At 39.3% G+C, this 24,180-nt stretch overlaps 1 protein-coding gene across 1 annotated transcript in view; it reads right to left on the bottom strand.

The window, feature by feature from the left end:
* Positions 1-555: 555 nt before the first annotated feature.
* Positions 556-24,180, bottom strand: part of ARL3 (ARF like GTPase 3) — a 28,591-nt gene continuing 4,966 nt past the window's right edge. Inside the window, exons 3-6 of the mRNA XM_075216242.1 lie at positions 20,998-21,114; positions 20,000-20,050; positions 19,235-19,420; positions 556-6,038 (exon numbers count right to left, since the gene is read on the bottom strand). Of these exons, the coding sequence (XP_075072343.1) occupies positions 5,991-6,038; positions 19,235-19,420; positions 20,000-20,050; positions 20,998-21,114 (402 nt within the window). The 3' untranslated portion in view covers positions 556-5,990. The remainder of the gene's footprint in view (positions 6,039-19,234; positions 19,421-19,999; positions 20,051-20,997; positions 21,115-24,180) is intronic.

Genomic DNA, 24,180 nt, shown 5'->3' with positions numbered 1-24,180 from the left:
TAGAGTCACATGCCCAGCTAGACAAATTATCTCATTTTAGTAGGTTAAAACGGAATTTTATGCTACTATAGTGTTTGGTTTTGGGTTTTTTAACGCATACATGGAAATGTAGGAAAAATGGGTGTATTGATTTTTAACATCCTTTTATTCTGCAACCATTATTATTCCACAATTGAGTATTGCACCGCTTGTTGCAAAAGCCGGTAAAGTTAGATGTATTATACAAAATACCCATATTTATGCATACGGTGAATACTGCACCTTTTTAAAGAAGATTCTGCTTAACACCAAAGTGAAATCCTAATTTCCATTTTACAATTAAGCAGCATAGAGTTAAATTTTATGTGTAATTTTAGACTTTGTAAATGATAATTCTGTGTCCATTAAAATTAATTGCATTCTGGCAAATAAAAATCTTGGTAGTCAATTCTCGAAAGTCAAATTCTGCATTTAGGACAAACCTAGGATTAAAGATATTTAATTTTGTAATAGTGAAATGGAAAAGCTAAAAATTAGTAAAAAAAAATATTTAGTGAAAACAGAAATAAAACGCGGTTTGGTATTTCTACTAAAATTCCTTTTATTCCCCTTCCTTATGACAAATACATTTAAAAGTGACACATTGAGCTTTACAGTATAATAAAATACCACTTTGACAGTTTGAATAAATTGTAGGGCTGCAGAAATCAGATAGTGAACATCAAGACAAAAAGGGACATTAGAGCATAAGTAAAATCCCTCTGGTCTCAGTCTTTAAAATACAGCAGATGTACATAGGCTGAATCACAGAGCAATAATCCCTGTATGATACAAGAACCACATGATCTTTTGATAAACAAAATTGCTTGAGACATAATGGGATCTTCAGGCTGCTTACATGCATTAATGTAACCTGTATTTAGCAATTCAATAAATCACCAGTATCCTGGAAATTTTCACACTTTACATTAGTGAAAGAAAATGGGTGATGTCCAAATGCATTCAGCTGAAAGACAATATTTTCAGTGTTAACATACGTTTAATGTAAAGGCACACTAACTATTTATTTTTTTCTACTTGTCTAAAGTCAATTTTGAAAGAGTACTGTATCATAATATTTCCAATGCATGACTTTACATAGCTTCTATAAAGGCATTATTAAACATGCATGCTTTCCTACAGAGCCATTCTTTTTGTCCTCTTTCATAAACCCATTACCCCACCTAAAAACTCCCGTCAATCTTATTCATGTGTGATGTTCCTCCGATAATAGAGCAGCTTGAGGGCACGGTCTTGTGGTAGCGGGATAGTCACAGGTCATTGTGGAAGATTGCGTGGATGTGTGACCAGGTCCACAAATATGATAGAGAGCAAATCAAAGGGAGTTGGTCACACTCAAGTTTGCCCATGACCTGTACAGAGAGCTAGTAAATTATAGGACTTCTATAATATGTACTGTAACCAATAGCAATCAAGTATCATATTTCATTAGTATAGTGCAGTGGTGGGCAACAGGCGGTCTGCCAAGCCTTCCCCTGTGGCCCTCAGTTTGCTGCTCCCAGTATCACTTATTCTGCAAGCAGATAATAAGTCAATGGGAGCAGCTGACTTCCTAGTCATGCAGCCTCCTCTGTAGGGCAGGGGAGGTCACACAGCACAGCCAATCAGAGAAGGGGGAGGAGTTAGTGCTCCAGCTGTTCAGATAAGTGTGGGGATAGGTGCAGAGGTCTGTGAGGATCTAAGTGGCATGGTTGGCGTGTAGGGAGGTCTGAGGGCATATGGCAGAATACATGTGGGGACAATTTGTGACGAGGGGTCTGAGGGCATGTAGTGATATTTAGTAGCAAGCTGCAGATCTGAATAGCATGAGGTGGAGTTTTGGAGCAGGTGGGTATGTGGGTGCATTTTGGAATGAGAGATGTACGGGTGTCAAAGCCGTTTTGAAATTAAAGTTAATGTCCAACCCTTTTGTAGGTTGGAGGACCACAATGTCAATGCCCTTGAAGTATGTCGGGTTGGCCATCACTGATAAAGTGTATTCAGACTAATGAAAGATAATAACGGACTGCTTGCTGCGAGTTAAAGCACATGTCCATTTGTATATTTTGTACACTTCACATCAAACAATAACATGAAGTTAGAATGCTTTTGAATATTAAGTAGATGATCTACGATATGTAAATTGCTGACGTATGTATTGAGGCATCTATGACAAGAGGGGCGATAGGTTTTATAGTTTCCCAGTAGATTATTATAGGCTGCCTACATTTTATTTAGTAATTGTAGTAGAACAGATCAAGTAGAACATATATTTGCAATGTATATTAGGACTTCGTTTCCAGAGGAACTGCAGAAAAAAAAAAAATCACCCCCACCCCTATTTGACAGGGATAGATAGAACGCTAATAGGAAATCAAGCAACACTCTTCTGTCCCTCTCTCACCAGCCTCCTGCTCTTCCCAACTAGTATGGATATGAGCACAACCCACAAGTACTAGAGACCATCTCCCAGGTAAATGGGAGGGTTGCTGCATGCTATTCCAAGCCTTTGCCTAATTAAACAAGCCCCATCACAGAAGTGACAGGTCCTTTTACATATCAGAAAACTGCAAACATGCAGACTTGGCTTCCACCAATTAGTGATGTTTGTGAAGTTGAAAGCAACATGTCATCTCTGCACAAATCCAGGTAGGACTTATGTGCTCTGCAGATAAATTAACATCGGCAGAGAACTCAAGGGAGATCCCAACATTTTGTTTTTCCCATCTGACTGCTCAGAGCATAGCAATCTCTGTGAATCATGTTGTCCTATGTACTTCAGAAAAAATCAAGGATATGTCATGGTTTAAAAGGCATAGATCCTACAGATTAAACTGGTTTCGAGTTAGTTTTGTGCTAAACAGACATGAATTCCTGAACTGTGAGACAGCGCTAGAAAATGTAAGGTTGAGAAGCTGCCATTATCTACCAATAAAATATTTGTTGTAAAAGCATGGATTATGTGTTTTAGCCGGTCTGCTTCATCTTTTGTAAATCTGCTACAATGAGATTTCATCTATACAGTACTCTAGATTAGTGCAGAGGTCTTAATGGAAAGGCCCAAAAACGTATTATACATTAATACACCTTATTCTATTTCAATAAGTTACTTGTATAAAGTGATTCTTACATCTAAGATTGTTTTGCACTTCTAAAACTAATACAATTGTTGTTGCAGGCCAGAATATGGCATCTATAAGAGATTGCCACACTGCAATAATGGGCAATTGTTCAGGATCGTGTGTAGTCCAAAACAAACAACATGCCCGATAATAGGCTGATCAAGATCATTATTGATCATGTTACAATCTGAAGTTGACCATAGATAACCAGCATCAACCTGTGTGTGCGCTGTCATTCTCCGTGTAGGCAGCAAATAGCAGGAGATCATCCAATTTGACCAGCAGAGCTAACCATTCAGTAGAATGATCTTTTTCTGTACTACCCTTAGTGACAGACAGCAGGTTTGATGTCAGTGTGGGCATAGTATGATGTAATTGGGTGTGTCACAGAGCTAGAAGGTTGGAAAATATGATAAGAGAGCAGGAGGGAGGCAGTGGAAAACGCCTAACTTTGCTCATCATTTGTACAGAGGTAAAACAAAAATGTACGTCTGACATATGTATTCCCCTGTAACAGGCACAGGAAACAACACTATTAAGATCAGAATGTCTTTAAAATTAAAAGGAGCATTTTCAAAATAGGTGAAGTAAAGAGGTCTATTTTAAGTACACAAAAATTATTAGATGACCGCAAAAGATAGTTGCTTACTTATGTATAGGTCATACAATAGAGCAGGCCTAGACAACCTGTGGCTCTCCAGATGTTGTGAAACTACAAGTCACAGCCTGCTATGGCCATGGTGAGTGTCAGAAACACCAGGAGCCAGAAGAGCCTTGGCGGGCTGCTCTAGACACAGAAGGCTGGGTTATTGTATGGTGGAAGTAACACGGTCACCATAACCACATCAGGTAAGATGGTCTGCAAAACCATCTTACCTGATGTGGTTGCAAAAACATCCATATTGGAATTAACTTGATTTTAACAATAAGTGCTTTTTAATCAAACATGAATAAATATTTATATAAACAGATTCATACTAGCCAGATGTAAACTTTTATTTTGATTATTATACAGTATACTTTAAAAACAACAACTCATAATACGTGTGCCGTCTAGCGTTCGGACCTTTGTGTATATAGAAGAAAGAGCAACAACACAGGTACTAAGAGAGAAGAGGCTTATCCAGCAAACGTATATGTGGTAATCCCAACAGCTGAGCACAGTGCAACACTTGTCTTTATTTCATCATGGGGCTGTGGCATAATTATCCCAAAGCCAGGTACCTATGAAATGAAGCATCAGCTCCTGTGGTTACCACTGATCCAGTTACCAAATGACTTACAAATTCAACCTCCTTTAGGACACCTCACCTGACTTTTGTTTGGGGGCCCTTATGTCATTCAGCCATCGGACCACAATCTAGTACATATATCACCTTTCTACCTGGAAAACTTTGGTCTTGTGTTGCACAAATATGGATCATTTTAAGCGGCCTCTACTGAACAAAACAATCTGCATAAAAAGGACAGGTTTTGGTGTGTTCATAATTTGTGTGTGGACCCAAGATTAAATATCTAACAGTATGCTTATAGTAAGTGTAGTCATTTACTCTGAAAGTCAGGTGTTGCTGGCGTGTTAGCACCTAACTTCCAGAAGATTTTCACCTGCCAGCAAATAATCAACAGCAACAAGTTTCCAATTTACCCAAAAGAGTTTTCATGCATAAACAAATCTCTGGCAAACGTCAGAAAGATCACGGTGCAAAAATAGCTTGGTCCCAATTTTCTATTAGGAGAAATGTTAAACCTACATATTGTAATCCAGAGCTTTTTATATTGTAGCCAAGTTGCCAGTTGGCAAATCAAGACCATAGAAGCTTACTTGAGAACATAATGCTGTGTGGACAAATGTGTTGTAACCGATAGCAACCAGACATTTCCTTCATGTTCTAAACTATGCTAGAACCGATTGGTTGGAAGGAAAAACAGCACATTGTACCAGTTTATTAACAAACCTTTGTGTTCTTTAGGGTTATACACTTCTCATGTTTAACTTTTGTAGTGTTTATCATCACTGTATTAATGGGCGACACTTAAGATCTACTAGGAAAGCAGAAACTCTTCTAATGATCATGTAGATCTATCAAGAATAGACTGTATGGGAGAAAATGAGCAATAAATCAATAGCAACCGGGTTCTATATTTTCAAACGCGGATTACAAAATGATATGAAATGTCTGACTAGTTGCTATAGGCAACAACCGTGCCTCAGTAATTAGAGGTACTGCTCATTAATCAGTGACGTACGAGCAAAGCATTAGGGCGATGAAAGGGAAGAAAATCTCAAGCTATTAACGGTCTGAACGTAGTGTGGAATTACTGAATGAGCAGCTGCAGCTAAGGAGAGGTTGCTGAAACTTGTCTCTTATGGTAAACATCATTTGGACAGCATTTGTGGCAGACCTAGAAACAAGCAATGTTATTTCCATCCCAGTCTTTCCACTCCTCTAATGGGGTATAGAGGTCACCTGGGCATTAACACAGAGCAGCTTCTATTTAACAGTATTCCTACGTAGCCCAGCGATGCCAATGAATGGTACAAAAGGCATTAAACAAAGACGCTTTTCTACACCTACAGTGGATCTTCGGTTACATTGGTGTTTAAGATACAGGAGTAATTCATTCAAAAGATTAAATAAATGCCAAGTAGGCTAGAAACAGTTTTAGACATGCTTTGTTTCAAATGAGCTAGTGCAGGCCAGCAAATAGTGTTTTTTTGTATGTTATCCAGAATCTGAGAAAAAAAAAAAAGAAAAGAAAATGTAGCTGTGACCTTCGAGTCCTTTGCAGGTGAAAAGAATGTTGGTGGTAAAGCAGTCTTGTGTGCAAGCCATCACTGCATCCTGGCCATTATTTCTTCTTTGCATTAACATTTTTGCAGACCCAGTTCATTCCATCCTAGAAAAACAGATACAAGCTTATCAAATGCGCTCACCATACGTTACCTACATACTTTTATTCACCCTCTCCCATTAGATCCTCCATAGCTTGTATGTGCCCATGTGAAACTTGTACGGAATACAACATTCTCTTTGTGGTCCCTTTTGTGTTAGTTGTTTATTGGTGCCATCATGGGATATAACACAGAACAGCACCACTCACTGCATTGGATACAACTGTATACAGAGGAGCTTTGTGTCATCACAGAGATACAACTAAATAAAAATAAAATATAAATATAAAAAGCAAAATAAATAAATGTAATCCATTTTGCAGCCTGGAAAGTCCAAGCTAAAGAAATCTGAAGGTGGAAAAATAGTAAACCTTTATCTTTGCACTTTTTTGTTGCAAAATCAAGAGAAGTGATCACATCTGCAGTCATTTCAATTATGAAAAATGAGCATGGGTGTACCCCCACTGTAGGAGGACAGGGATTCACACTAGAAGGATCAGGATACAGATAGTTAAACTGAATTTGTCTATCTCCACGGAATCTGTAGCAAAGCACTTACACAATTGTGTTGTTTAGGACATAAAAACCATTCAAGGACACGGAGAGCAATCAGTACAGTATGTGTAATACCGACATCAGATAATATCTTTGAAATATTACGCAGGGTTTGTAAGACAAGACATGTCTATTGCTACAAACTGGTCATCTGCTGAGATAACAGAAAACATACCCTTAATCACACTGCAAGGATTATATTAAATCAAAACAGAATTTCTAAACCATTATCTCTGCAACCCTGGCCTAGCCACTATGGAGGTGGATGGATGTAGGAGGTGACAGATGGTGATTCAGTAAATATGTTGCTACGTTAATGTTTTTTTCTTGTACCATGAAATGGATTTATAGGTTTGAGCAGGTAAAGGGATTAAAAAAAGCCACAACATGAATATATAACATGTATATTCTGCAAACCGGTGGTAATCGAGTTATAGGTGCTGTAATCACCGACACTCTTTACTCCTACATAATTATTCTGATAATGAACAGAGCGACATAGAAAAAATAACTACTTACCAGTAAAAAGACACAGAGGAAATCCGATGAGGACATCGCGTCACTTCCAAATGACGTCAGTTGCGTGCGCGACTTGGAAATGTCGACTTTTAAAGCGGCAGCACACGGACCCAAATAACTATTACCTTTGGGTTAGGGTTAAGGATTAGGGTTAGGAATAAATTTAATATTACCATAGTCCGTGCGTTGCCACTTTTAAAACAAAAAAAAACAAAAACAAAGTCGCGCACGCAACGGACATCATTTGGAAGTGTTGCGATGTACGCTCATCAGATTTCCTCTGTGTCTCTTTACTGGTAAGTAGTTATTTTTTCTATGTCGCTCTGTTCATTATCGGAATAATTATGTAGGAGTAAACAGTGTCGGTGTTTACTGCACCGATAACTCGCACTACACCCCTGCAAACATAAACTGTACACATTGTCTGCACATAGTGGAGGCAGCTATTATTGTGGACTGAACCAATATTGATGAATACAGGCCAACCATTCTCCTGAAACCAGTGAACTCCAATGTCTATCGGACCATATCAACAGCCCTCATGCCAACACAGGCCTGTTCATTTCAATGTGGGTTTTCTCACTGAAGAATGAAATAACCGGTCACTGGTTCAAAGTGATTTGACAGACTGCATGTAGGAATATTGGTTCAGTCCACAAAATGTCTGCCTCCACTGTGTATAACAGATAGATTTTTAAATATAAAACTTTACATGCAGTTTTAGCTGAATGTAAGCTTATCTTGCGCCACTTCTGTAGTATGGGTAGTACCAGTTATCATGCATAATATATCAATATCCTTGGAGTAATTTGCCTCTTAAAACAGTACTGCAAATATAGTCCATGAGGAGAGTCAGAGGTCAGACGAGGATTAAAAGAATACAGAATAGGCACATTATAATAACCAGTAGTAATCCTAATAATAACCAATGCAGTTTGCAGTAATGAACCAATTCACTTGTAACTGGGCAAACAATAGGTATAATTTGGGAGCCAGTAAAATCTAGAAGCCAGTGACAGGGTACATTCCATTTAGATTTCTAACAAATAAGCCGCAAATATAGGCAACAATAAAATTTGTTTACCCAATGCCGTAGATTTAATTTTTTTTTTTTTTTAAAGGATAACACCACCCAAATCTAAAAATGTATTTTTAGGTGGAGTTAGGTGAGAACAATAAAATCTTCCCTGTTGTCCCCGATCCAGGACTCTCTAGGACAGGCCTGTCCAACCTGCGGCCCTCCAGATGTTGTGAAACTACAAGTCCCAGCATGCCCTTCCAGCTATCAACAGGTTGTCTACTAGCAAAGCATGCTGGGGCTTGAAGTTTCACAACACCTGGAGGGCCGCAGGTTGGACAGGCCTGCTCTAGGACATAATGGTCCAAGCAGGTCCTTGACAACACTGGGGAGATTGTCCCGATTGGATCACTAGAGACATCATGGAGGAGGATTAGAGAGACTTTCTAAACTGCGCTGGCAAAATGACAGAATTGTACTAGTTCTTATGGGCAACACCACATTTTCTACACTATCGCCTGGAAATTGGTTTTCATAAAGGGAGTATGTGGTGGACAGACAAACAAATATAGCATATGAGTAGAGTCAGACGGCCGAATAGAGAATTAAACATGATTGTCATGTGACCAACAGTAAAGCTACATTCAGAAATATATGCGAATATGAAGGTACATTATTGGAGATAAACCTATGATCAGGATGGAAGATTGTTTTCCTTTATACAACAGGCATCATATCTGTAATCCTATTGCAGGAAAATGCAGCCAGTTTAACAGAGCCTGAAAAGACTGATGGGAAAAAAAATAATGGATATGCAGACTATTGTTTCATATAGAAGTGTCCGAGACACTGACAAGAGCATCACGGAGGTTATGGACCCTGCTCCATCTGCTAGCTCTGTGACCTCTCCGCTTGCTTCTGCTACTCTCCTCACATCACGGCACCACCCCTATCACATGCAGCCCTATCCTCGCTAACAATGACACGACTGACTCCCGCATTTATATCCTTAAAGAACATGTGCTGCAGTGAACATTCTGATGATCCGATAGGCTAGAGGTTGTTCTAGCCCTACCCACTTGACAACTGGGGACACACAGTGTTGATGATGAAGAATGAGGACAATGGGTGTGCTGACCCTATTTAAATTTTGTTAATGTTGCAAGATACCTATGCACATAGGACTTCTTTGTAGTTTAATTTCCAGTATCTTATGGATAAAAATACATATTTATTGTTGAATAATGGACACACTTTGATCACTTCCAAATTCACTCTGTGAAATAGGATTCCTAAGGAAGTGGTTAAATGGTCACGTCATAACTGACATTAGGATATCTGCATTCACCATTAACCAGCATAATCAATAAAGTATCCAACCTACACACATTCTCTCATCTAGCACCTCACTGCAGTGCACAGAAATCTGCTAAAGTATCAGATGTGTCTCTGGAATGAAGTCATCCCAATGGCTCTGTACTTTGATATCCATCTGACCGTATCACCAGCCATCGTGCCAAACATGAGACACAGCCCTTCATTAATTTTCAATGCGGGTTTATTGGCTAAACCAGAACGGCTGAGGCAGCTTCAAACAATAAAGATCTGCTGACACCTACTCAGCGCACTTGCCCCATAAATAACGATACAAACATGTAACATCCCTGGCTCATCTATCACATACACCTACAGCTATTAAACTATACAGTCTGCTCAACTAGCGTGAAATCTATGGGGTGCTGCTGTGAGGAAAAAGGTGTAATTCGGCAGTCAAACAAAGGCACAGCGTCTAAAGGGGGACAGAGGTGCGGGTGAGGGCATGGTAGAGAATTGAGCACCAAAAAAAAAAAATGCATACACTGAGCTTAGCAAATGAGCAAGGACAAGGTCACATACAATTTGAAATATACCAGCATGCACATATTACTCAGATAAATATGCTGCTGAACCCAGACAGCTATTTCTGGCTGATGAGATTTAAATTGTTTAATTTACAGTGTAACGGCTAACACACACACACACACACACACACACACACACACACACACACACACAGTGTAACGCAGTGCGAGATTCGGTAGCATTTAGATCACACCGCTTTCTACACTGCTTAAACCAGAACTGAGCATCTTACAGAAGGGTGTCGAGTTACACTTAGATCCTCAAATAACAAGCAGGCCTCAAAGCCTGGGCTCCGTAGCATGCTAATCTGTCAGCCTTCATGTCATCCTCACAGAGATATGATCAGTGTTACCTGTTTTGCTGAGACATCAGTGCAATATCCTGCCGAGGCCATGTAAAAATAACCACAGCATTTAATGCAGGATTAGGCATGGTATTTAATATTCTATATTATATAATGCAATCTATAGACAATATTCTAGAAGCCACCTTAAACGGGCAATGACCCACAGACACTTTTTCAACCAACGTTAAATGGAAAAGCCTTAAATCATGGTTTATCTTGTGGATATATTCCTGCAGATCAATCACGTTTAAGAGAAGGTTTATAAAATGGTATTAGGATATGGGAACATGGACTACAAACGGAATGTATCACTAAAACCAAAAATACAGAATCAAAGCAGATGTGCATGTTCGTTATTCTAGGTTTCCAGATATCACTTTGATTTATGCATCCCTTATAGCCCAATTTTTGTTTCACGTTGCTTGCAAATACACTTTAAGACAATACTTTATTCAACACATGGATGCCAACCTTTAAAAGGAATATTTTTACTATAATCTAGTGCAGTGTTGGCTAACCTGTGACACTCCAGGTGTTGTTAAACTACAAACCCCAGCATGCTTCACCAATATATAGCAACTTATTGCTTGAAGGGTATGCTGGGACTTGTAGTTTCACAACACCTGGAGTGTCACAGGTTAGCCAACACTGATCTAGTATCATCTAGAGAGCAAAATGTAGCAGGGATTTGAAATTAAGGGTTTATATAACCTTAGACAGGCCCACAACTCATAGTATGGGTACGTGTCATTTAACAGTAAGGAATCATTTTTATGGACCTCCATTTTTTTCTTAAAGACAGGCAATTTTTTTTTACTTATTATTAATGTCAATGTACACAGACATTCATAGTAGGAGACAAAAGAAAAATAAGTGATAAGGAAATGAAGCAGCAACCACAAGATTCACTTTGCAGTTCAAACTTCATGGAACAGAGACTACAATGAAACAGACAATCTGGAAGTGACAGAAAGAAATGGTTGCTCAGTTTCCACAGACCTCTTTGCTGCCATCTAGTGGTGATTTAAGTCCATGCTATAGAGCTCCAATGGCAAACCATAGCAACCAGCCAGAGGGAGGGAGGCAAGAGTCATGTGGGAGGAATTGGAATTGATGGTGTTAATTTTCTGCGGCTGTCTCCTACTATTCGGGTATGATAGGGAGGAATCAGAAGACTGGCAAAGACAGGCTTCCCTTAGATAACCTGATATGAAGACTAGAGCAGGACAGGGAAAGAATGGGAGGAGGCAGCCTCACTGGCAGTGAAGGAAGGATGGATTTAGAGAAGACGTGTGGAAGAGGCAGCTGTGAAAGTGTGGAAGGCAGCCAGGGAAAGAGTCAGCAGCATTTTCAGTAAGGATCCCATCACCAGAGCAATGGTGTTGAAATAAAATGTAAGGCGTATACATAGCCGTTCCCTAGTACGGGCCTGCAGTATATTTTATATGACACATACAGCTCCTTCCAAGGGGCCATGAAAGCCAGATCCTTAAAGGAAAAAATCTTGTGTGCATAAAATATATTTTATAAGACCTTTTGTGCAATAAGCAGAAAGTGCTTCTAATGCTGGAAGATAGAAAAAAACAAACCTTCTTTCCAAAAATTAGCGACATGGTTAATATGGAGACCCTTCCTGTATGGTCTCCGACGCCCAGTATGGAAGCACCAGAAAAAGATCTGAATAAAAGGAGATCTTCAGATCCGGCCTTGAGAAAATTACCATGTGACCAATCTAAAGCTGCCACACACGGCTGATCCAGCCACTCTGCCTTAGGCCCAACTTAGACACATGCCAGTGCTGCCAGATTGGACAGATCCAGTGCTCAAAACAAATGACTGGATCCCATAGGTCAACCAGATTTCCCCCATCTGGATCGGCGGTACATTTGCGCCTTTGCTCAAAATGCTGCATATATGTGGGCAGCTTAAAAGCCAAGGAAGAGGTGCACCCAGGGCCGCCGAGAGGGGGGGAGCGGGTACTAATTACCCGGGCCCGGGCATGTCAGGGGGCCCGGGCCCCGACGATTTTTTTTTATTATTATTATTTTATTTTTTTAAACTAATTTTTTGGTTTTTTTTCGGCAGGGGGGGGGGGCTCGGTTGTTGGTGGGGGGGAGCAGGGTAGTAAAAAAACCAAAACCATACTCACGTGACTGCGGCGCCGGCGTCCCTCCTCTATGCTGCTCTGTGCTCTATTGCTCCAGGCTGACTGAATGCCGGGTGTGACATCATCATGTCAAGCCCAGCATTCAGTCAGTCTGGAGCAATGGAACACAGAGCAGCAGAGAAGACAAGAAGGAAGAGAGAAGTAAAGGTAAGTGAAGGGAGGAAAACAGGGGGGGGGGTTAAAAAATGGGGGGGGGGCAGCATGACACAAAGGGGTTAAAGAAAGGAGGGACAATAGCAGTATGACACAGAGGGGTTAAAGAAAGAGGGACAATAGCAGCATGACACAAAGGGGTTAAAGAAAGGAGGGACAATAGCAGTATGACACAGAGGGGTTAAAAAAGAGGGACAATAGCAGTATGACACAGAGGGGTTAAAAAAAGAAGGGACAATAGCAGCATGACACAAAGGGGTTAAAGAAAGGAGGGACAATAGCAGTATGACACAAAGGGGTTAAAGAAAGAGGGACAAAAGCAGCATGGCACAGGGGGTTAAAGAAAAGAGGGACAAGCAGCATGGCACAGGGGGTTAAAGAAAACGACAAGCAGCATGGTACAGGGGGTTAAAGAAAGGGGCAAAGGCAGCATGGAGAGCGCAGTGTGATCATAAGGGGGCATAGCGTGATGATGATAACGGGGCACAGTAATGTGTGTGTGATGGCACCAAGCTTTTGGCAATGTAGTGTGTGTGAGGTAGATGGTGGCTAATTAATGGCTGCTATTTTGTTTGCGGGGTAATGGGAATACTCTTTTAATGTTTGGGCTGGAGGAAGGCCTAATTATTAATCATGGATGTTATTGATTTAACAGTGGGGCTGGCTGTAATTTTCTAAATGTAGCCATTTTTTTCCATATAGGTCCTCCAACATTCCATGATCCAGACAAGCCGCAACTAAAGAAATCTGCAGCCACATGTGGTAAAAGTGAGAAGAACAGGTAGGACAGAGCAGCATAGTGTGTGAAATGTTGTCATTCTAGTAGGGACAATGTCAATGTTTGGTGAGTCCAGTGGGCGCAGGCCAAGACTGAACTCTTTGTGTGCACACTACATTCTTCCTATACTACACAAGGGTGCTAGATGTCCTAAAAGTCAGGAATGCTTGGACAAATGTCACGCTCCGCGGAATTCAGGACCTATTGATTTTATTGTGCTAGCCACGCCCCAACAGCGCATTGCCACGCCCCCAATTGTGCGACCATACACATGAAAAATTTAGCTTACTCAACTATAAGGTGGGCCCCATGAATTTGTTGTACCGGGGCCCTGAATTCCTCTTGGCAGCCCTGGGTGCACCCATTAATCTAGAACTAGTACCTTAAAAAGATACGTGTTGGCAGTAAATTGTAGCTATTGTGCAGAATCATGTTAAATTAACCCCTAGCTATAACCCTACATTTTAATTGCCAATAAATCACTTTATTTATTATCAAAGTGTAACTATGTAAAAACCCATAGCATACAATCAGACATTTATGTTCATTAACTAGATTGCTGAAATCTAATTGTTGATTGGTTGCCACACGGTACTGCACTTTTGGATGAAACAAATATTCTACAACAAGATGCTTTCATAGAATGGTTGGATGGCTAGGAAGTGATGGGCCTCTCTGCTGAGCTCAGGATGGATTCCCCAGATATACTTATTTCACAAGCAATCAGCAATGCTGCTTCTTCCAACTGCCCATAGGGGCTAATAAGATGTCTGTAGCCATAGCTGGAATTCAGAGCACACTGAAGCTTCTATTGTATCATCGCTACTTTAAACAGGGGGCACTTATGAAAAATGCATACCGAGAGCGAGCAGTGATTAAAATGCAGCCAGGCTGTATGTAGTTTTCATTAGAATCCTTTATCAATATGGTAAACCTATTTGGAGCGCAGAGACAGACTGTGTGTGAAAAGGGAAGGGGGAGATGAGAGCGTGAGTGAGAAAGAGAGGGAGGGAGAAAGAGATGCACAGACAGCTGTGGAGCCAGTAATAGCAAGAGAGAGAGTCACAACTGTAGGCTCAGAGACAGACAGTTGTTGGTCACATTGATAGACATAAAAAGTGTGTATTATGTATTATATATTATACAGACACACAAAGACGTTGACTGAGATTGAACGAAGAGGGATATGCAGGACATTATGAGAGGGAGATCTTAAATAGAAACATATATCCTTAAGGCTGGAAAGGGTCACAGCCTGAAAAACAAGAGACTGTGGAGAAAGATCGAGGCACATAGGTCTCTAGCACCTATAGCAGAAAGGAAAAGGCAATATAATTAGGGAGACTATAGAGAAAGACAGAACAATTAGGCTGATGGGGAGATCAGCAGCTGTGGATGAAAGAAGAGAGACAGTATGGAAATCATATACCTTGAAGCTTAGGGTATTGCCAACAGTAATCCTGTGTGGATTACAGAAATCAGATATGTTAAACTTGAACTATACAAGTTGTAGATGGTACAGAACAAATATAAATGTGACACATATAATATGCAATGGTTAAAAAAAGAAAAATTAAATAGCTTTTTCTTCCATTTCAGGTGATCATCATCATCTATTTATATAGCATCACTAATTCTACAGCACTGTACAGAGAACTAACATCAGTCCCTGTCCCAATAGAGCTTACAGTCCAAATTTCCTAACACACTAAGGTCACTTTAATAGCAGCCAATTAACCTACTAGTACATGGTTTCCCAAACCCAGTCCTCAGGGCTCCCCAACAGTGCAGGTTTTCCATGTAGCCTTGCTGAAGCACAGGTGTATTCATTACTGACTGACACATTGTAACAGATCCACAGGTGGTCCTAATTATGTCACATGTGATCCAGAAAACCAGCACTGTTGGGGAGCCCTGAGGACTGGGTTTGGGAAACCCTGTACTAGTATGTTTTTGGAGAGTGGAAGGAAACCAGAGCACCCGGAGGAAATCCACGTAAACCTGGGGAGAACATACAAACTCCACACAGATAAGACCATGATCGGGAATGGAACTCATGACCCCAGTGCTCCGAAGCAGAAGTGCTAACCACTAACTAAGCCACTGTGCTCATTCTTTTAGGTGACTACTTTCAGAAAATGGTCAGATCCAGGTACAGGCTGATTAAACAGCTCTGACAATGAAGTGAATTATTAATATTACATATTGTGGTTAGATTTCACTTCAATCTGGTAATATAAACCATTGTTCCCGCCACCCCACCTACATGTATTCTTCCACTCACACATCCACCACAACGTTCTTGAAGTTCCGGCTACTCCCAGTGTCCCGTCTAGTTAAAGTATGTTTTCTTAGCTTTTGCAGTTAACTACAGCGGCAGAGCAGCTGGGTTAGATGGGCTGAAATATGCCATTCTATGTTTTGTTTTTTGTAAATTTAGTTTGTTTTAGGTTTTATTTTAGATTACCTAGCTGTTTTGTTACAGTCTTTCATTACTTCAAATGGAAAGATGCAACAGACTAGAATGTATCCAGTAGCAAGCTGCAGCAACAGGGATTACTAGAGCTGCTCACGTGGTCCTCTTCATTCACTGCAATACAATTTTTCAGACTGTGTTATGCTGCTTTGCAAAGTGTTCCAGCTCCAAAGTTTGGGATCTCGAATTCTTACTTCATATAAGTGATCAGTCCTTGATACTATATTCTATGGGGTATATTTAATAAACTGAAGGTTTGAAAAAGTGGAGATGTTGCCTATAGCAACCAATCAGATTCTGTCATTTTGTAGAGCGCACTAAATAAATGACAGCTAGAATCTGATTGGTTGCTATAGGGAACATCTCCACTTTTTCAAACCCGCAGTTTAGTAAATCTAGCCCTATATCTGAGATTGTTGTGTGAGGCACTGTAGTCAGGAATGCCAGGTTTTAGATAAATGAGATTTTTTAATGGCAATAGGTTATTAAAAAATGTAGCAAAGAGTAAAAACAGTAGTTTCTAGATGAAAGAAGAGTTCCAGCCACTGAAAATATGGGGCTATGGCCTTATTTAGGCATAGAACCATTGGTTTGGTAAATCTTATGTGAATTTTGCTAGTTAAGGTACATTTCCACTTGGTAACACTAGAAAAAATGGTTTCCTGCATCACCTGGGTCTATGTAACCTCACTGATGTTTTTATTTGTTTTATTTTGTTTACGGACAGGAAAAAATATAATACATTTCTTAGTGAATGCCAGTAAATATACAATCATGACAGTAACTGAAGACAAAATGATCTAAACAATCTACCAAATTTTGCCTCATCACAAACCGTGGTGAAGCTAACGATCCCTGCGCCAATTATGAGCCCAGGCCCCATGAACACGATGAAGCACCAGAGCAGCCTGTTTAGTAGATGGAGTTGGAGATTTTCTAGTTCTGAACGATCACACAAGTGTTTAGTTCCCATAACTAAACTAGCCAAAGCCTGTGCACCTACCATCACCAAGAGATGACGAGAACCAAGTGACCCGTATTGATACACCAGTGATCTGAAAATAATACATGTTTGTGTTTGTATAGCACAAAGTGTCATCCTGCCTGTTTGTAGATCGCTCTGCAGACTTACACTGCCGCATGTGTAGGGAACCTTTCCATATGTCTCCCTGTAGTAATGGCAACCAAGGGGCAAGTTTACTATGGTAAACCCTCAGTTTAGTGACCGCACAAAGGCCAGATACTAGAGATACTCCGCTAAGCCATAACTAGAAGACTTCATACATAAAATACCTGCTAATAACATTTACACATATGTATACGGTTTAGGAACTATCACCACTGAATATATTTGAGATTGAAAAGTTGTGATTCTGGGAAAGACCTTACCACACTCATAGCTCCTGCTGGTGAAAGAACAAAAATACAAAAATTATATATGTATATATATATATATATATATATATATATATATATATATATATATATATATATATATATATATATATATATATATATATCTGGGTGGAAATATCCTTTAAGCACCTGTAATGACTATTTTGGAACTAGACAGATGGAGTAATTAGATACCATTATGTCCCCTATATGTGTTTGTTCTCTGGAAACCTTAAAAACAAAATTAAAATATAAACGATGGACATTCTGCAGATTTTTCACAGCTTTAAAGGGCTGTAGGAATAACAGACAAAACAGTGTTTTTCCCATGTTAAACGTAAAATTTACGTTTAACATGACAAAACTTAATACAATTACTCAAATATGTTTGTGAGTGAAGAATGAAAACAAAAACACTTCTCACTTCTAATAACAAAATCCACCATTGTGAACTTTTGTTTAAAAAAACGTAATTTCATCTCACTACGGGTCAACTACAAACCTGCAAATGTGGAAAATTGCAGCGCAAATGCTCTTGAGGGATGTCACGTTTACTTAAGCGAAAGCGCTCAGTTTTAAGGGGAAGTGCCTTAACTTTGCCGGCCAAGAGGGCAGCGTCTGTAGAAGTACAGAATCTTGCCCTTATGCTGCTAATGGGGGCATTTTCCACCTTCTAGTCACACTTCTGTGAAAAAGTGCATTTCTAGGCAAAGTAAAAAAAAAATAAAAAAAATACACAAACGAAAAATAACTTTGTCCCAAACTCTCCTTATTCTTAAAATGAATTTAGGAACTGAATGAGGCTAAACTGAGCACAGATGTGTCCTGTGTATGCCATGTGCATTTTCAGTTTATTTAAACCCATAAATCATGCCCTAGATCAGTGGATTCCAAACTTTTGCCGTTCAAGGCACCCTTAGGGCCTCCAAAATATTTTCAAGGCACCCCATAGCCAAATAATTACCAAGTAGTCCCCTGCCTTGCTTACCACTGGCCCTGGCCGAGGCACCCCTGTGAGATCTACAAGGCACCCCAGGGAGGTTAGGGGCACAGTTTGGGGACCACTGCCCTTGATTGATTTTACAAGGATGTTTTCAATATCCTTTGGCTAGATGCACTCTGCTCAAGAGTGCATCAATGTTACATGCAGTTATTAAGATATGTCTTCAGAGGGAGGGGGATAAAGCATAGGATACGTACACTTTATCTGCCCAGCAAGTTTAAAATTGCTGGCAGATGACCCTGTGGTGAGGTTCAGGTCTATGCAGGTAGCTACATGCAATCCCCAACTCTGATGAGAGAAAATCCTTCACCTGCAAGTACCATCACTTACACTCTGGAGTACAGTGTATCTTTACCATCCAGTTAGTCAATAGACTTATTATACACTTACAGTAGAATAAATGTAAACATACTTTTTATGTTTTCTCTTTGAATAAAGACATTTCTATGTTTGGCAGTGAAATAGTTTATACACAACAAACACCATTCTAAACAATGTCCAATAAGAATTTAAGGTGAGTATGGGAGGGGGTGGGGTGGGAATTATTAGTACACAGCAGAAAGTCTTATCTGAAAGACAAGAACAAGTGTGGTGCTTCCAGTGGGATGTTTAACTGCTGTCTGTAGCAGACACAAATTGAATGTACATAGCACCTTTGTATAGAAATATTTATATAAATGCATCTATATCACTCCATAAAATAAATCATATGGGAAAGCTGTAAAAAAAAAAAAAAAAAATAGCTTAAAGAAAGAGGAGGTTATCATTGTGGAAGAAAGATTGATACTAGACACTAACATGTAACGTACACCAGCAAGGTAATTCCTGCTATATTGAAGTGGGATCAGATACCACCAATATTACACGACCCCCTCCCTAAGGCACTTACTTGTACTCCCTCTCCTGTGAGGGCTGAACATGACTGAATCTGCCAGACTCTATCCCGGATTGTGTGCAAATTTAGGCCCTCAGCAATTTCTGAGGCTGGCGCAGCGGTCAGTAAATCCTGTTTATTAGCAAAGATCAGCACAGGAACCCCGCTCAGTTTCTCCTCATCCAAAAGTTCAGCCAATTCCTTTAATGCAAAATAAAAACAACTTTACTTTAATTTTAGAAGCAGGATCAAATGTGAACAGCTTGAATTGGATGTTTTATGTGCCATTATGTTCCCCTTGTAAACCATTTATCACAGCAAGTACAATTACAGAACTACACATTGTACTCTCGTAATAGGGACCGCTGCATTCAGAGGTAAATACATTTAGTATTTCTATGAAGAGACTTTAAAAGGTCATCTTCCACTAGAATTCTGCGAAAAAACAAACAAACAGACGCAACTTCAAAGTCACTGACTTGGAGCAATAAGCAAACTGTCCAGTTAGATTCTGGCAGCTTACAGTCAGCAAAAGGGATGTAATTAAATTGTATATTAGACTCTTTCGAATGAATTCAAAATTGCCATTTATAAGAAAGGTTTAAGGAGGGTTTTCATTTTGAGATATGGTGCTGGTGTGTAACTATTTTATTCAGTGCTATTATCAGGAGCAGATCTGTGTCCTGAACAGATAGGAAACCCAATAATTACAAGGAAATTGGTCATGGGAACCTTTCAATGAAATAAGAACTGTTATGCTTAATTCTTAGCAATACTAACCTGACCAGTTTCTTCAAACCGTTTTCTATCCGCACTGTCTATGACGTATATCTAAACAAACACATAATATAATCATTCTTTAACACTATATAGAGCATTACAACTTTGGTAAAGTAAGTTCCGTTGTATACACATTTTCATTAATTCAACCTGTGGTCTTGACGACTATTTTGTGGAGATTAGCTTAGCTAGCAGTAATTGTTACAAACAGAGTCATCCATAACACAGAGGAGTAAATTAATAATTTAATGTTTTTGTGTTTATCTGAATTTCATGTAGGCAGCGCAAGTAAAATGTTATTAAAGGGACAATTATACTTAGAAAAAGTGTCATATTTTCAAATTATTTTTGAGTAAAACTACAGTGGTTCCATATTAGAGATGAATTGTTATATTAAGCCAAGACTGGACAAGCTCCTGGCAAATAGAAAAAGGACAGCTGGCATCTACATTTTCAACAATTCAATGGTATTGATTTTCTAAACTTATATTATGGTACATAACCAGCCAAACAGGGGGACACAATACAAAATGGGTATACAAAATGGGTAAAAACAACAGCTAGAAGGGTAAATAGAGAGGGAATAAATGGGGCTGTCCACCTAAATGGCCCTTATATTACAGTATTGATAATATCCAGGTACATTTATTGACCATCATCAGATTGATTGGGCATTTTATGATGGTTATTGCTGCAGTGAATATTTTTGCAATATAAGGTGATAAAAAGCTGCTTGTGTAAAACAGATATACATGCAGATCATACCCATATGCCCTAAAAAGAAGTAGCACAAAGGCTTAGAGATGCACTCTTGTTCTATTTAAAAAATTTAGGTACCCATAACCTCTTTTGCTCACCTTACCAATATGGCTGCAATTTCTATTTAAATAAAAATTTAGGTTCCATGTCAACCCTAGCTGCCACTTTTAGCGCCAAACTTGATTTCAATTCATATGTGTGTATATATTTATATTCTGTTAATAAGACAGAATACTTACAAGTACATCAGTATTCTCAAAATAGTTCCTCCAGTACGGCCTGATTTTTCTCTGTCCACCTATATCCCATACATTGAGTTTAAAACCCTGAGACTGTACGCTCTTGATATTAAATCCCTGGGGGAAAAAAAACAATGTAAATATCAAAAAGTAGTAAACATGGATACATTTTCTGCCAAAAAAATGCATATGAAACATTGTTACACTTTGCTTACAGACACACATCAAAAGGATCCAATCTAATGGGATCTTAAACAGCACCGATTTCCAGTGATCAGTTCCTGTACATGTTTGGCATGGTATGGGCAGTATGGGCATGAGCAACATTTAGATCACTTATTTGTCCCATGCAGTACACCAACTAGTAGGTGTTTTCTGACATACAATGAGAACTGTTATTCTGTCAATAAAAATGCACGGTGACTAAGCAATTGAGCAATAGAGGGAAACTCAGAGGCAATTTGCTCAAAAAAGTCCCTGAATTTTATCCTGATCTTGTAGAGACAACACTACCACATAGTAAGCTCAACAGTGCAAGTCATAACCTGCACAAAATGTGGCATCCCTTAGTGTAATGTTTTAAAGGAAACCATAAAATCATACATGAGTATGAATAAATTCAAGCCAATACTTGTTACGTATGTATTCTACAAATATAAAACCAACGTTTTATTTGGTATCATTGTCCGAACATACTTTTTTGTGCTGTGTGCCATATATTATAAAAGAATGTTATATTTCCACATAATTATGTATGATTCACCCATAACTGGCACTGCTGACAACAACATAATGGAACATGGCCAATTAGTTTACATGCTTGGATGATTTTGGTAATGTTTTAGATTAGCGACAGGTTCACATTGATTTTTTTTTTTCCCCAGATAAAAATAAATAAAATAAAATCACTATTGTCCCCATTGCTAGATTCCAATCCGATTTGTCTAATTCAGTGTGTCAAGACAACACAGTCATATCTAGGTAACACATACTGTTGAAAAACAGTCGACAGTGCGGAGTATCAAGTAGTAAATACAGCATTTATATGTGGTTCTCTTACCTCTCTGTCTGTATGTATTACCCAGTATTGTTTTATCAATGTTTGTTCCCAATTGTAAAGCGCTACGGAATTTGCTGGCGCTATATAAATAAATGTTGATGATGATGATGATAAATACAGCATTTATATGTGGTAGCATTAGAATAGAGTTCTATTAAAGTTGCCACATGCATGCTGTCTCTACTGCTTTACACAGGACAATCTATGGGAGGTGACTGCTAAGTGGATCTTTTCCTCCCTTGCTTTTATCATACTGACCTTGAGACCGAAGTTTTGGGTGTATAAGCTCCGATATATAGTGATAACAGTTTCATAGAAGAATAGTCTCTTATTATTTTTACCTGTTCATTTGTTGTATTATGATCAACTATTTTTGTTTTTTACAACTATTTGTATGTAAGAATTTAGCAATAAAATCATTGCATTTTAAGTCAATTCCATGAGTTTGTAAAATCTGCCACTATAATCAGTTGTATTTAGGCTTGGAATATTTGTCTATACAGTGTTGTTCTTGTAGCCCATTTTTCTTGGTACAACTTTACTTTTAGAGGAGCCGAGGCAAACCATATACTTTTGAGATTAGGGGGCTAGATTTACTAAACTGCATGTTTGAAAATGTGGAGATGTTGCCTATAGCAACCAGATTCTAGTTATCATTTATTTTAGTACATTATACACAATGACAGTTAGAATCTGATTGTTGCTATAGGCAACATCTCCACTTTTTCAAACCCGTGGTTTAGTAAATATACCCCCAAGTCTCTTCTTTGGGCAGAGAAACAATTTCACCACCCCGCAATCGCTTCCTCACCAAACCTGTAAACCGATAGGTATCTAATTTCTAGCTAATTATCACATCCTTATGTTAAATTATCTTATGTAAAATCAGAAGTTTTGGTGCCAGCTTGAATCAGGGTGGGCTGCATTACCGCCTGCCAGGGTATGTGCGTAAATCTGTATAAAAGGAGGACTGTTTGACCATGTAATGTATAATTTTCCATCTGACTTCTGGATGACCACTAGTACCACAAACTGGTGTGTAAAAGTCCTTGTCAGCGCTTGAAGATTCTGCCTGCCACTATTACCTGCTGTAACCTGTGACTAACAGATAAGAGCTTACACTCTAATCCATTTCCCCGGCTGTCCTTAGTTGAACCCAGTGTCTCTGTATTAACCCAAAAGCCCTGGTCCATAGTAGACGGTCAGGCGTTACCAGCCAACCCGCAGCAAATAGGCACTACAGCAGCTATACCAACTACCCCAGAAGTAAGCGGTTCTGGACGCCACAAAGTTATCCAGTGGTGGCAACCGAATTCTCCTACAACTGGTGTGCAGTTGGCATTAGCAGTCGGCGAGTGTCTGATGGCGAGGCGACACCAGTAGGAGTGGTCAGTAACGGTCGGTTTTTGTGACTTGCAGCGTTTTTGCATGAATGTGTAACACTCATAACTAGGAGTCAAAGTTCTGCAGAATATTGTTGGGCTGGTAGGCAACAGACCATTTATTTGTAATGTTTCATTTATTATATTTTTTGGGTCTGCATGTTGGTTTGTGAATTGGGGACCTGATCCCTGTGTCCCTGCGGGGAGACGTTATGGCGAAAAAAATAATGCTGTAGAAGGCTGTAAGCGTGGCATGCTATCTGCGACATGATTATTATTATTTTTATGGTAATCTTGCTTCTGTTTCAATACTCTGCTAGTAAAAAGGCATGGATTATCAGCATGCACAGTAGGACAAATGTATTAAAGAAAAATTACAATAGTAATGCCCCAGAATATTTTGAACTTTTGTAACAGACTTTCTTTCAGTATAAGTAAATTGTAAATATCTGTATATAAAAGTACAATGATAGGAACACTTGTTTGTGATAGAGATGCTCGGGCTCGGTTTACTGAAAACCGAACCCACCCAAACTTAGGGGATGCGAGCCGGCTCGGTACTTTCGCATGTCCTAGGATCTGAATCGAGGCAAACAGTCATTGTTGCGTTGTCGGATCTCGCAAGTTTTGGATTCCATAAGTACCTCCCTCCCCAGGAGATCCAGCGCCATTGCTCACACATAAACAGGAGTAGCAGTGTTCTTGTCACTTGACAAAAATTGACTGGAAATGACTGGAAAT

Source organism: Mixophyes fleayi, chromosome 6 (assembly GCF_038048845.1).
Source record: "Mixophyes fleayi isolate aMixFle1 chromosome 6, aMixFle1.hap1, whole genome shotgun sequence".
In the NCBI taxonomy this organism is placed as follows: Eukaryota; Metazoa; Chordata; class Amphibia; order Anura; family Limnodynastidae; genus Mixophyes; species Mixophyes fleayi.
The sequence above is the reverse complement of the archived record's forward strand: the minus strand, read 5'-3'. Positions and strand labels throughout refer to the sequence as shown.